We start from the raw sequence: 12,773 nt of genomic DNA on the forward strand, positions 1-12,773 counted from the left end.
CCTCAAATGATTTAGGCAAAATGAAAATATGATTAATTCTATTGCAGAATATGTTGCTAGTCTAGGTTAAATAATTACCTTTTGTTGTGTAGTACTTACGTTTTTTTTAACTATTGTTTTAGTTTCCTCCAGTAGACAAACATGATTCAACAATTTGTGTACATGAAGAATACTTTTATGAATATTGTACTGTAAATACTGTAGGTGGATTTTACATATGTGCATGAGTACCATATATCACTCTATAATTATTTAAGTAGATTAGAGAGGATGATGTTCCAGAAGCGCAAGAATCATTTACTGAAAAGAACATGCTCTGTTTATTTAATTTTTCTTGCATTGGTAGTAACACTGGACTTTATGATGATGAATAATGATGACTTGTTTTGATGATTTGATGAATTATTTGCTTATGTGATGACTCCTAAATCATTTACAACAATTGTTTACAGAGAGAAGGATAGATATCTAAAGGGAACATTTGAATGCACAGCATCAGGAAATAGCTGTCCAGATCTGTTCCAGATTACCTGCAGTAGCCACATGACGTCCATAGGCTTTATTGCAGGGCTGGGGGATTTTGCAGGGAGCTGAAACATGGTAATTAAATGGGTTTCATCGATTGGTGTGCTTGGTAGAAGTGTTGTGTGTCTGCAGCTTCTGTCCTCTGCTACACTTCCTACGAGAGCTGGAGAGATGGGGGTGGTGGTGTGTGTGTGTGTGGGGGGGGGTGGTAGAGGGGGAAGGGAAAGAAGGAGAGACTCAGAGAGATGAGTGAAGCGCCTACTGATCTGGGCCAAAGCTAGTGCTGCATCACAGACACCATGCCAGATCATTGGTCGACCTCAGAGCAGCAGACTACTATCTGGTTCTGTTGTATGAAGCTGCTCAAATGCACCCGTTGGGCCCAGACTGGGACTAGGCAGGACTGTACTGGACTAGGTCCATGACTGGACTGGACTAGATCCATGACAACATGATGAAGAGCATCTTTTAGGCTTACCCTTTATGAAACATGTACTGTACATGTACCACAAAGATGTACTGTGCATTCTAGCTTGAAGGTGTGTGTGTGTGTATGTATTTGTGTGTGTGTGTGTGTGTGTGAATGTGTGTTTGAGAAAGACAGTCTGGAAGAGGATGTTTTCAAGGGGGCGAAGAACAGATGTTTGTCGTTCAGTCAGGAAGTGATGACCCCAGCATGGGAACACAACAATCCCCTGGGAGACCCACATATCCACCCCCACACAGACACACCTCACCCCTCCACACACACACCTCACCCCTCCACACACACACCTCACCCCTACACACGCACACCTCACCCCTTCACACACACACCTCACCCCTTCACACGCACGCACGCACACACGTGCATAAACGTGACATTTTCAAAGGCTCCATTTCCTCCTTTACACAAAGAGCATTTCCAATCAAACACTGAGCCATGATGGGTCGTTTGAGGAGGTTTAGCTCCCGAGTCACTAAGGATTAGCCACGGTGCCTTTCCCCGGACGCTCACAGAGAGGACTTGACGATGACACACAGAGTCACACCCAAAACATTAGGATAGAGTTTCCTCCGAATCTCTATTGAACAGTCAAACGATCTGGAACAGAGTATGAAGTATTCAGCGTTGAAACGAACACTGGCCTGGGTTTCCTGTCCGTTTAATCAACAGTGAATAATACATGCTATTTGGTCACACTATGTACTAACACTTCAGTAAAAAGAACTTTTAACTTATAGATGGTGTTCTTGTCTTTCTTTAGCATGTACGGTATGTCCTCCCAGTAAGTAGAGTTTGCGGATAACAAAGGAGGTAAGTGAATGAATACAAGAGAGGGAGAGGGAGAAAGAGAGAGAGATGTTTTATGGCTGACTGAGAAAAACAAGATCATCTGACAGATTATTATCTGCTTAAGTGCAACGCCAGAGACCAGAACAGACTAAAGACTCTGTCAGTATGGGTCCTATACAGTTTCATCATGTCCTCCGCCAGGCCTGTGACGAGGAAGACTTGCAGAGGAATATGTGCATTGCATTGCAAAAGTGACTGGAAATCCAATTCAAGTATAGAGCCATCTACAGGCCACATAAGATATTATGTCAGTTTTGATTTTAAGTTCCTAAGTGAGTTTACAGACTGCTTGCACAATTTTAATATTTCAATTTTGACCCGAGGAGAACTTAATTTCTAATTAAACACCTGAGACTCATGTGGTGTTACATATCCTCCAGCTCTCATTACAGTCAACATTTCCATCTGGCAGGACCGTTAGACGACTGATAAGCATGTCTTCCCAGTCACCAGAGGGGGGAGCCAAAGTTTCATGAATGGGCCCTGACCCTGGTTGTGTTGTTCTTGCTCAGACGTTGATCGTTAGTAGTCCTCCCCACCCCCCCATCTCGCCCCCCCCCCCCCCCCCCCACCAAGCCTGCTGTGAGTCGTTGAGCCAGCTGTTCTTTGTGTACACACACTCAGACCTGTAAACAGGTGACTGTTTGTCTGTGTGTGTGTGTGTGTGTGTGTGTGTGTGTGTGCGTGTGCATGGAGGAGGAGGAAGAAGAGGAGGCCTGATTTATATCAGGAAAAGTTCTTTGTCTCCTGGAGTTAATTTGAGCTAATCTACACGCACACTCACACACACACAAACACACTCACACACACAAACACTCACACACACAAACACTGTCGAAGCCAGAGGAAGCCAGAGGAATGTCAGTCCTCTGTTCAACGTGTCGGACAGGATGCTGCTGAGCACAGCTTCCTGTGGCTTCCAGGGGGTGTGTACACAGGTCTCCGTGCTCCAGCCACACAAGAACACCAAACACACACACACACCACATTATAAAATATTGAACGACTGGCCTTATGATTAGACTTGTTTATTGTGCAGATCGGCGAATCGTTGTGTTCATTGAGTCTTTCATCAATAGTACAAAACATGTTCTCAGTGATTGCATGATTTTACTGGCATTTTATTTGACAGACTATCCAGTCCCTCGTTTCCAGCTGTCGGCCTGGACTTGCCAGAAAACTAATAACCTGTAGGCTCTGATAGAAAAGGGGGAGGCAAACAACCTGCAGTCTCTGGTAGAAAAAGGCGAGGCAGACAGGAAAAGGAAATGAGACGAGTGCTGTAGTGTTCACTTGCTCACAGAAAGTGGTGGTAAGGATCAGGATGTAAACAAGAGACAGCGTTTATCCTTCCAGCATTGACACTCTGGAAAATGACTCTCTCTCTCTCTTTCTGTCTCTCTTTCCCTCTCTCTCTCTCTTTCTGTCTCTCTCTTTCCCTCCCTCTCTTTCCCGCTCTCTCTCTCTCTCTCTCTTTCTGTCTCTCTCTTTCCCTCCCTCTCTTTCCCTCTCTCTCTTTCTGTCTCTCTCTTTCCCTCTCCCTTTCTCCCTTCTCTTTATCTCTCTGTTTCTGTCTCTCTCTTTCCCTCCCTCTCTTTCCCTCTCTTGCTTTTACGCTCTCTTTCTCTCTCCCTTTCTCTCTCCTTTGTGTTCTCTGGCGGTCTCTGGCTCCACAGCCCAGGTTTATTATGTGCTGTTGCAGTCATTTCCCTTTGTGCTTCATTTAAGTGTATCTACAGAAACATATTCCACTTCCAGTCTTGGTTTCTATACTTATATATTCAATAGTGATGAAAGGCAAAGGGCCTTTACCTCAAGCTAAACAAGGATAAAATGCTTGTTATTTTCTGAAGGAAATGTACTGAAGTTTACTTCAAATTGACTGTGCTTTTTTAATTAATAAACACATAACTAAATGTACTTTAGTTAGTTTCATATAAAAGTATTTTCTTTTACACAAAAATCATATACAAATTATGGCCAAGTAAAAAATCATACAAATCTTGGTTTGAATTCTTAAAAAAAACAACAACAAAAAAACAATCTTGAACCTCAATCAAACAAGGCCTCAAATCAAACGAACATCATGATTCCCGGGCCACGCTGCATCCAGAGATGGGACTAGATTCTTCCCGTCTAATCAGACCGTGTCCTTCTCAGAAGCAAAGCTGTGATGAGAGCCCAGACCGGCCCTATCTGTCTCCCACGTAGGGAGGTCTGGGTGATCACACTCCCCTGCTTGCAGATCCATCACCAGGAGAGCCAGCTGATTGCCCTGCTAGCAGCCCCAAACACAGTCCTCTCACCTCCGTCACCAGCACACCTGCTGCTCTCTGATGGTGGCTATGGGTGTCTACAGCAGAGGGGACGGTGGGGGGGGGGGGACTGACTAGACACCATCGCAGAGGAGTGTACCTGCATTTGTGTGTGTGTGTGTGTGTGTGTGTGTGTGTGTGTGTGTGAAGACCTGTAACCACCAGCTGAATCATCCGGACACTACAGGATGTTCAGCTCAGAAGCTTCCTGATCAGCAGGTCCAACAGAAGTCCATTTTTAAACACGACATGATACATACATGATACATACATGATACATACATGATACATACATGATACATACATGATACATACATGATACGTGATGAAGTTGACGACAACACAACCGACCAACAGAAATAGCAGTGGCCACCAAGCTGTGTCACCAATGATTAATAATTGACGTTTCTCCAAATCGGTCTGAATGACTGTGATCAATCACCATTCTGTGAATACCCCCCACCTCTCTAATGGATTTGTGCTTCAGTGTGCTGCAGCTAATGGCCTACATTTCAAGCATTCCCCCAAACAGTACAGGGACTTAGTCATCAGAACATTACATAAGGCATTGTGGACTTCTAAGACATCTAGGTTGTCAAACTATATCATTCACTTGTGACAAACACTTTTCTCCTGACAGACACACTGGTACAAAAACAAGCCCTCCCAGATTGTTCGCTTGGTAATGGAGTGTCCGTTTCCCAGACCTATCCAGGAAGAACACCTAACCCCAGTTGTCGCACCCCTCTGCGGATCTGAGACAACATGTTAGGTATTAACAACATAGCAGGAGCCACACTTTGACCCTCTCACAAGCTGCGGGTAATTTTCACCATCTTACCCTTAAACGGATCGAAATTCTTCCAGTGTCTGGGGAGGAGGCTGGGGGCCAAGGGTGGCTCCTGGTCAAGGCTGTGGAGGGAGAGGTCACACCCCTGGTGAGGGGGCCCTGGAAAGCTCTCCAGCCCCCCCTGTGGTTGTGCAAGCTTCCACCTGACACTGTGGGTAACATGAGAAGCCAGGCTTGGAGCAGAATCTAGGGAGGTGGGGTGGGGGTTCCAAACATTTGTCCACATGTCACTAAGTTGTCGCCACATCCTGGCTGGTTCAGTAGCGCCGATGGAAGCGGGTCAAGGGCGGGTCAGGGTCCGCTGCTGGACACGTTCCCTAATCTTGTCTTCTCACACTGTGGGTCTGTTTCTGGAGGCTGTAAAAAGGTACGTGTGTGTGTTTGCGTGTGTGTGGGTGTGTGTGTGTGTCTCGCGCTCACAGTGATTCACCTCCTCGCTGCCAGTCCTGCGGGTGCATCTTTGGGAGAGCCCGCCAAGATACCAGGGGCAGCTGAAAGGCCTGGTCACCAGTCCAAGGTCAGTCCGCTCCCCCTTACACACACACACACACACACTTCTGTGGTGCAAATCACTGCCGGACCCTCTGGAATCTGCCGCGCGATTGGACTTGATTTGCTGCGCGATTCCAAAGCACTGACCAAGCTTACACAAGCAAGGTCACCAAACCGCCTCCACCCCATAGAGGCTAAGCGCGGTTCCTTGCTGTTGGCCGAGTGGCCCGGAGAATCACAGTAGAGGTCCAGGACTCTCTAGATGACTTTGCTGCTGGTTTGATGGTCCAGTCAGTGCTCTGGTATGTTTTGTATTACATGGGAGACATGGGTTCAAATCCAGAGTCCAAACACAGCAGAGGTGGACCACGCCTGACTGTCCGGAACTTTCTTCTAGCCCGGCTGTCACGACAGCAACCCCCCGTCGCCCTTTCACCTGCCGATCCGGCTCGCCTGGTCGCACATGATCGACAGGTACTGCGTGAGCTTCACCATGGCGACGATGGCGGTCCCGCCGATCAGGGTGCAGGTGGGCCAGAAGAGGGAGTGGAAGACGGCGAGCTGCCCGTAGAGGCGGGTCAGGATGGCGCTGTCCTCCCGCTGCTCGGGGTCCGAGTAGCACGGCACCGTCTGCTGCCTCCCGAGCCGCTCCGAGATGTTCGTCGCCATGGCGACGGCGGCGGCGTAGTCCTTGCGACACTTGGGCACGTAGAAACACTGGAGGGGGGGGGGGGGGACACAGGCCGCACGGGTGACACACGTTAGTACACACGGGCCGCGCCTGTCGACATGCTTTTTTTGGGGGGGGGGGAAACGCCGTCAGACGCTTTGGGTGAGCTTGAGCTAGGTCGCCCCTTTCAGTGCTCCTCAACAGAAGGGTTGGGAGTGCTAAGACACCTGGTAGGAAACTCTTGACAGAGCAAACACATCATTTCATTTCAATGTGCCTTTAAATGAGGAAGACTTCCTGGTTGAATGCCGGTCAGGGATTCAATGTCCAGTTAGGCATCATTTGTGGTCTCCTGCTCAATTCTTTTCTCGATTTCTACTCTGACTGCGGGGAGGGTTAGGGGTTAGGGGGGACACGGTCGCGAGGGTTATCCCACCTCGGGGTTGCTGTCCTGGGCCTCCTCGTTGTGGGCCAGACGGAGCACCTTCCCCGAGGAGTTGAGGCTGACGTAGACCTGCAGGCAGGGGTAGCGCGAGTTCTTCCAGCACTCCGAGCCGCAGCTGTAGCTGCAGTTGACGTCCCCCACGATGGTGGAGTTGAGCACCGTGCAGCTGGACTCCTCGGTCCAGACGCTGGGGAGGGGAGGGGGGGAGGGTGGGAGGGGAGGGGGTGAGGAGGGGTTAGCGTCACGCGAGCCAAGAGTCACTGACCTGTGAATTTTTCCCGTCCAATCCGCTTTCTGCTTCGTTTGTTGTCCTGGACGTCGACGGCAGACAACTTTGGTCCCCCCTGAACATTCCTGAGCCAAGTCACAGACATGTGACCCATGACAGACAGAGCGACACTATGCTTGGAAGGAAAAAAGCTTGATTCTAGTTCAGCGAATCTACTGGCGTATGTGGAATTGGAGAGCAGGAGAGGGAATTCTGCCCACACACACATAAAATGAGAGACACAGAGATAAAGAAAGAGACACACACACACGCGCACGTAGAACAAAAGACACAGACCGAAATAGAGAGACGAGGTGCACTCGCACACAAACACACACACACACACACACCTGTTACCTGTCAGAGTAGGAGCGCACCAGGGTGATGCCCAGCACGAAGTACATCATGACGGACATGAGGACCATGCTGAGGCCCAGCAGTATGGCTCTGTCCTCCCCCGCCCTCAGCGCCGTCACCGTCTTCCTCTTGTCCAACACGTCATACTCACGGATACTCTGGTAGACGGCCCTGACGAAGGTCAACAGCTTTAGACACACACACACAGGCATATTCACGCACACGTGCACGCACGACTGTCGTGCTTCACCTTCACATCCCATCCATCTGGGTAGGATTAAAAAGCATCAGTTTAAATCAATAAGGTAACGTTTGACTGATCGATACAGATCAATGTAGATTTCAACATCTTGTGGTTGGTTTCTTAATAGCTTTTATTGATGCACACTTGTTTTGCATTCAAACATTACTTAGAACTACTTCATCCAGCAGCAAAGTTTGAACTAACTGGAGAGAAGCATTCGTAGAATAAAAACCTGAATGTGTTGTTGACAAACTCATAAGGGATACAATACCTCCTCTCACTTCCTCCTCCCTGCACTCCTTTACTTCCTGCCCAGAGGAACATGCTCTGCGAGGACGCTGGGATTTGTAGTCCACCACTGTCGGAGGACTTCACGCTGGGCTGCTGCAACCACCTGCCAACGACACGCAAACTCTGTTACCCATCTGCCCCTATCCGGCACCCCCTGGGAAGCAGCGACGCATCTCCTTACAGCACCAAAGCCCCTCTGGCACAGCCCCAAAGTTGGTCAGGGATGGCCCTCACACAGCGTGAGGCTGGGCGTGAGGCTGGGCGTGAGGCTGGGCAGCTGTTGTTCACAGAAAAGCTGAGGTTAAATCTCATCCAGTCAGTCACTGCCAGAGAGGCAAGTTTCTCTCAGAGCTGAGAACCACAGCTTATCCACAGGAGTCACAAGCAAACTGGCGATTGGGTTGGTGTAATCCAAGGACTGCGAGTAGGGACGGAAACCATGGAGAGGGAGGGAGAGGGGAGGGAGAGAGAGAGGGGGGAGCAGGGAGAGATAGAGAGAGAGAGAGAGAGAGAGAGAGAGAGAGAGAGAGAGAGAGAGAGAGAGAGAGAGAGAGAGAGAGAGAGAGAGAGAGAGAGAGAGAGAGAGAGAGAGAGAGAGAGAGAGAGAGAGAGAGAGAGAGAGAGAGAGAAGAAAATGAGAGGGAGGGATGGAGGGAGAGAGAGGGAAGTGGGCAGGGAGAGAGAGCAAGCAAGTGAGAGACAGAGCGTGAGAGAGCCAAAGGGAGGGAACACACGCGCACACAAACACAAGCACGCGCCTCAGGATGTGCGTCAAACCCACTCGCCTGTTTCTCTATTTCCTGCCCGTTCGTTTGTAATTGACTATTCATAGTCGGACGGCGGAGCAGAGCAGGCATAATAACGAGGCTTCCAGACGGGGAGCTGCAATAGCACATTGATCCTCCAACACTATTCACCACTAAAAGCCATCAGCTATTCACACATCCCCTCCATCCTCTCTCCAGCCTCCTCCCTCCCCTTTTGCCTGCTCGCTCGCCCACCACTTCATCCATCTCCTCCCTTTTTATTCATCTCCCTCCACCTCCTTCTCCCTCCTCGACGGCCAGACTCAGGCTCGTCGGTAGGCTCGGGTGAGGGCGAGCGTGTGAAACACCGGCGTGGCTTAGTCGCTGACTGGAGCACAACAAAAGAGCAGTTCAGTGTGTTGACGTTTGTGTGTCTGTGTTGATGTACACGTGGCTAGCATTCAGAATAAAAAAAACACTTGGACACACACACACACACACACTGGCGCTGCGTATATCCAGGGGAGATAACTAGTCACCCCAGGTGTCTGGCGAGACCAGGGCAGAGTGATGCGTGTCATTTCATTAGGCAGAGAGTTGCTCCTGTACTTCCATGCCGTTTACACGTGTCAACCCTTCCCTGAACCAGGTCACCCGGGAAACAAGCCGCTCCTTCAGAGCCACGTGATTTCAACAGCACAGTGAAAGCTGACTTGGCCATCCGTTATGCTAAAGTTGACTTTGAACAATGGGGCCTTAGTGCAGCAGCCTGGGTTCGATTCCGGCTCAGGCCATTTCTGCATGTCTCCCCCCCCCCCCCCCCCCCCCCTCTCTCGCTCATTCATTTTCTGTCTCTCTGTGAACATCTCTGTTCAATAACGCCAAAAAATTAAGATATAAAAAAGTACCAAAGTACTATCTGGGGAATTCAATGTTTAGTCAAACTTTGGTAACCCGTGATGAAGAACAGTTTTGCGACTTCAGCGTGCGAAAGGATGAGTTTGGATGAGTAGCAGTCTGTGGATGAAGGTGGTTGGGGAGGGACGAGCACGGATGAGGCTGCACTGTGTTTCCCTGGGAGACGAGGGAGCAGATCTGGGTAGGGACAGACAGGAGACGAGGCTGATCTCAGACAGGAAGCGACAGGAAGCGACAGTCGACCAGATCACCTTAGGATTCCTTCGGTTCCTCTGGAATGTATCTTAGGTCAAATAGAGATGATTAGGCAGCACATTTGTGAATTTTAGCTGTCATTCAGGTCACCTTGAAATCCAAAGCCATACATCTTACTCTGCATGCATTACAAGCAGTGGTGACCATCTGTGATCAGTAGCAACATCTGGACTACGAGTCGGTTCAGGCCTACGCCGTTAAGTTTACTATGCTCCATAAACACACCTTTTAACCATGCCAAATGTCCAGCAACTTCTCCTCAGGGAGTATGCATTTTCATTTCCTATTTACCTCAAATAGAGACTTACGGAATCTCTGGGGAAAGCTGTGAATGTCAATAGACCACTCCAAAGGAGTTTAGCTTCTTGTATGATTAATGTGTTTTTGTTGTTGTTGTGTACCGGTTTAACCATTTTAGAAGTCTCACCACAGTATTGTGTCAGGGCTTCGACGTTGATTTGCCTTCCAAGTCTTTTTTGTGTCATCAACCTCGCTGAGCGCTAATGCTAACTCCAAACGCTACTATGGCCTTCTGGACTTATGACATGCTCAAACGAGAACAGATGATTCCCAGCACTCACCTAACTGTCTGTTGGACAACCACCAGACACACAGATGCTTCACAGCAATACTCTGTCCATCTCCTTCTGCGATGGGTTCCAGAATTGCGCAACAGCAAAACCTACGCTAGGGCTATTACTCGACTCAGCCAACACACTTTGTCTCGCTGTAGCGAGAGTTCTGGACTAAATCTTTCGAAACAATGAGCTCTCTGTTTGTAAACAGTATGTCTAGCTGATACAAGATGAGACCCACATAATAAAACACTTCTTCACACATTCCTACTGGGTAAAACACTCCTTTAGGCTTTATATTTAGGCTGAAATCAACATTTTCCTTTCGAATGATCCTTGTTGATGTCATTAGTGGTCCTGTCATTTCATGCTAGATTAGGTTGTGTAATTGTGCACTGTATGAGAGATGAGTGGGAGCACTATGCTCTAATGAAGGTAGCAAAGCTAATGGCACTCCATGGACACTGCCTCGCAATCGCAACAATGCCAATTATGCCACTTCAATGCTACGATGCAACAAGTTGCTATTTAAAACTGAATACACAGGTTAACGTAATCATCTTTAGATAGAGTACAGGTGTGACAGCTTGTGTAACCCTCGACACTGACTTCCAACCGGCTGTGTATCTGAATATTTCAGTGAACTGTCACTTTAACAAAACCAACATAAACACACACCATCACAGGGAGTTATAATGATGTTTTAAATGGGAGTTTTTTTTCTGGTCTATTACTCTCATTAGGGGAGAATCTAACCCTGTGCCCTGTACTATTGGGCATGCTCTGTGACGGCAAGAATTACCAAAAAAATCTATGAACTTGCAGGTGTTATGGCCAAGGGGAATAGCATGTCAGTAGGTTTTAAAACCCCGATTCAGAAGGATTACAGCAGTCATCAACGAGGTGCCCCCAGCATGGGAGGTGTGTGTGTGTGTGTGTGTGTGTGTGTGTGTGTGTGTGTGTGTGTGTGTGTGTGTGTGTGTGTGTGTGTGTGTGTGTGTGTGTGTGTGTGCAGCGTGAACGAATGAGAGTGTTGGGAAATGTATGAGCACATGCCATCCATCTAAAATTCAAGCCCTAGAGGTCACATGGAAAGGAATGTTCATTCATAAAAGCTGTCCCATGAAGGTCTGAAAACCCCACAGGGAAGGTTAACAGGTCTGAAACCCCCTGGATCTCAAGAAACCGACACACACACACACAAATAAAATCGAAATGCACTAACCTTCATTTCTACACTTTTTTTATGAGCCACTCATTAGCGATTCACGTGTCTTTAAAAAGCTTTTAAAGCTTTACAAAAAAAGAAAATAATATTGTTTTGTGATTGACAGAGGGTGTTTGTGTGAGAGCACTTCACCTAGACAGCTCCAGACATCTCGGACAGAATCCAAACAGCATTAGCTGCTCCATTAGACAAGCTAATGGCTCCAGAACACAAACAAAGCCCGCCACGATGAAATATTAATCAACGACATTAACCTGAACGGGTCTACCTTGGGAATTAAAGATCGTTGCCCTTTTAGCGTGAAGTGCTTTTTCCGACACAAATGTTTTCCGTCAAGTTCGCAGACCTGGGTGACGCGGATTCACTTAGAGGGGGGCGGGTATTTTCAGAGGGCTGAGGTATAAATGGCGTCAAAGGGACAATCCTCAAATTTCGCAACGTGTAATTTATGAGGCGACTGCATGTCATCCAACCCTGCGAGTGGGCAACGGTTTCCCGCGTGGACGGAAAAATTCTGCCGCTGGGAACGAGCAGGTGGGGGGAGGGGGTGGGGCAGCTAGGGGGAAAGGGGTAAGGGGGAGCTCGGTGGGGTAGGATTTGGGGGAGAGGAATGCCACGTTGCCTCAGTGGCTGTCGAAGGCGAGTGCGTGAGAGCCAGGTGCTGGTGCTATTTGAGTGCCTGCATGGGAGTCTGGAGTGTTCTGGAGGCCCGGGCTTTCACCAGGGACGGGTGGATGCGGGTGGGTGTGGGGGGGGTGGGGGCGGGGGGCGGGGTGGGGGTGGGGGGGATAATAACAGGGCCTCAGATGCAGCCCGGTGCGAGGGCGGGAGGAGGATTCTCTGAGCGAATGATTGGGAATGGTGACTCAGAGAAAAGAAAGTAACAGACGTTGGGGAACAGAGAGTACCATTTAGCGCCGGAAGAAAGGCTTGAAACGGAGGCCAGACGTGTCTCTTAAAACCCAAACACACACACAACACACACACTCATAGATACACACATCCTCTTCATGAATTCGATGGGTATTTGTGCTCCTATTGGGAGCACGGCATGTCAGGATTTGTGTGATTGACTTTGACCTTGTTACTGAGCCCTCTTTAAAATACCTCCCCTGTTCTTTCCTCCCTTTTTACAATCCATCATTCTCGATTCAAGTGTGTTTGCGTGTGTTTGTGTGTGTATGTGTGTGTGTGTGTGTGTGTGTGCGTGTGTGTGTGTGTATGTGTTTCGAAATACTATTCAGTTCAACCGATGCTG

The 12,773-nt window shown here is 48.6% G+C and overlaps 1 protein-coding gene across 1 annotated transcript; it reads right to left on the reverse strand.

Moving 5' to 3' along the window:
* Positions 1-4,472: 4,472 nt before the first annotated feature.
* On the reverse strand, positions 4,473-8,017 carry s100p (S100 calcium binding protein P). The gene is made up of 4 exons (XM_067229890.1): positions 7,774-8,017; positions 7,259-7,429; positions 6,625-6,820; positions 4,473-6,235 (listed from the first exon to the last, which is right to left on the reverse strand). The coding sequence occupies exons 1-4, from the start codon at positions 7,824-7,826 to the stop codon at positions 5,951-5,953; spliced, it is 705 nt and encodes a 234-aa protein (XP_067085991.1). The 5' UTR covers positions 7,827-8,017; the 3' UTR covers positions 4,473-5,950.
* Between the last annotated feature and the right edge of the window lie 4,756 nt (positions 8,018-12,773).

This window comes from Osmerus mordax, chromosome 26, assembly GCF_038355195.1.
Source record: "Osmerus mordax isolate fOsmMor3 chromosome 26, fOsmMor3.pri, whole genome shotgun sequence".
Taxonomy (NCBI): Eukaryota; Metazoa; Chordata; class Actinopteri; order Osmeriformes; family Osmeridae; genus Osmerus; species Osmerus mordax.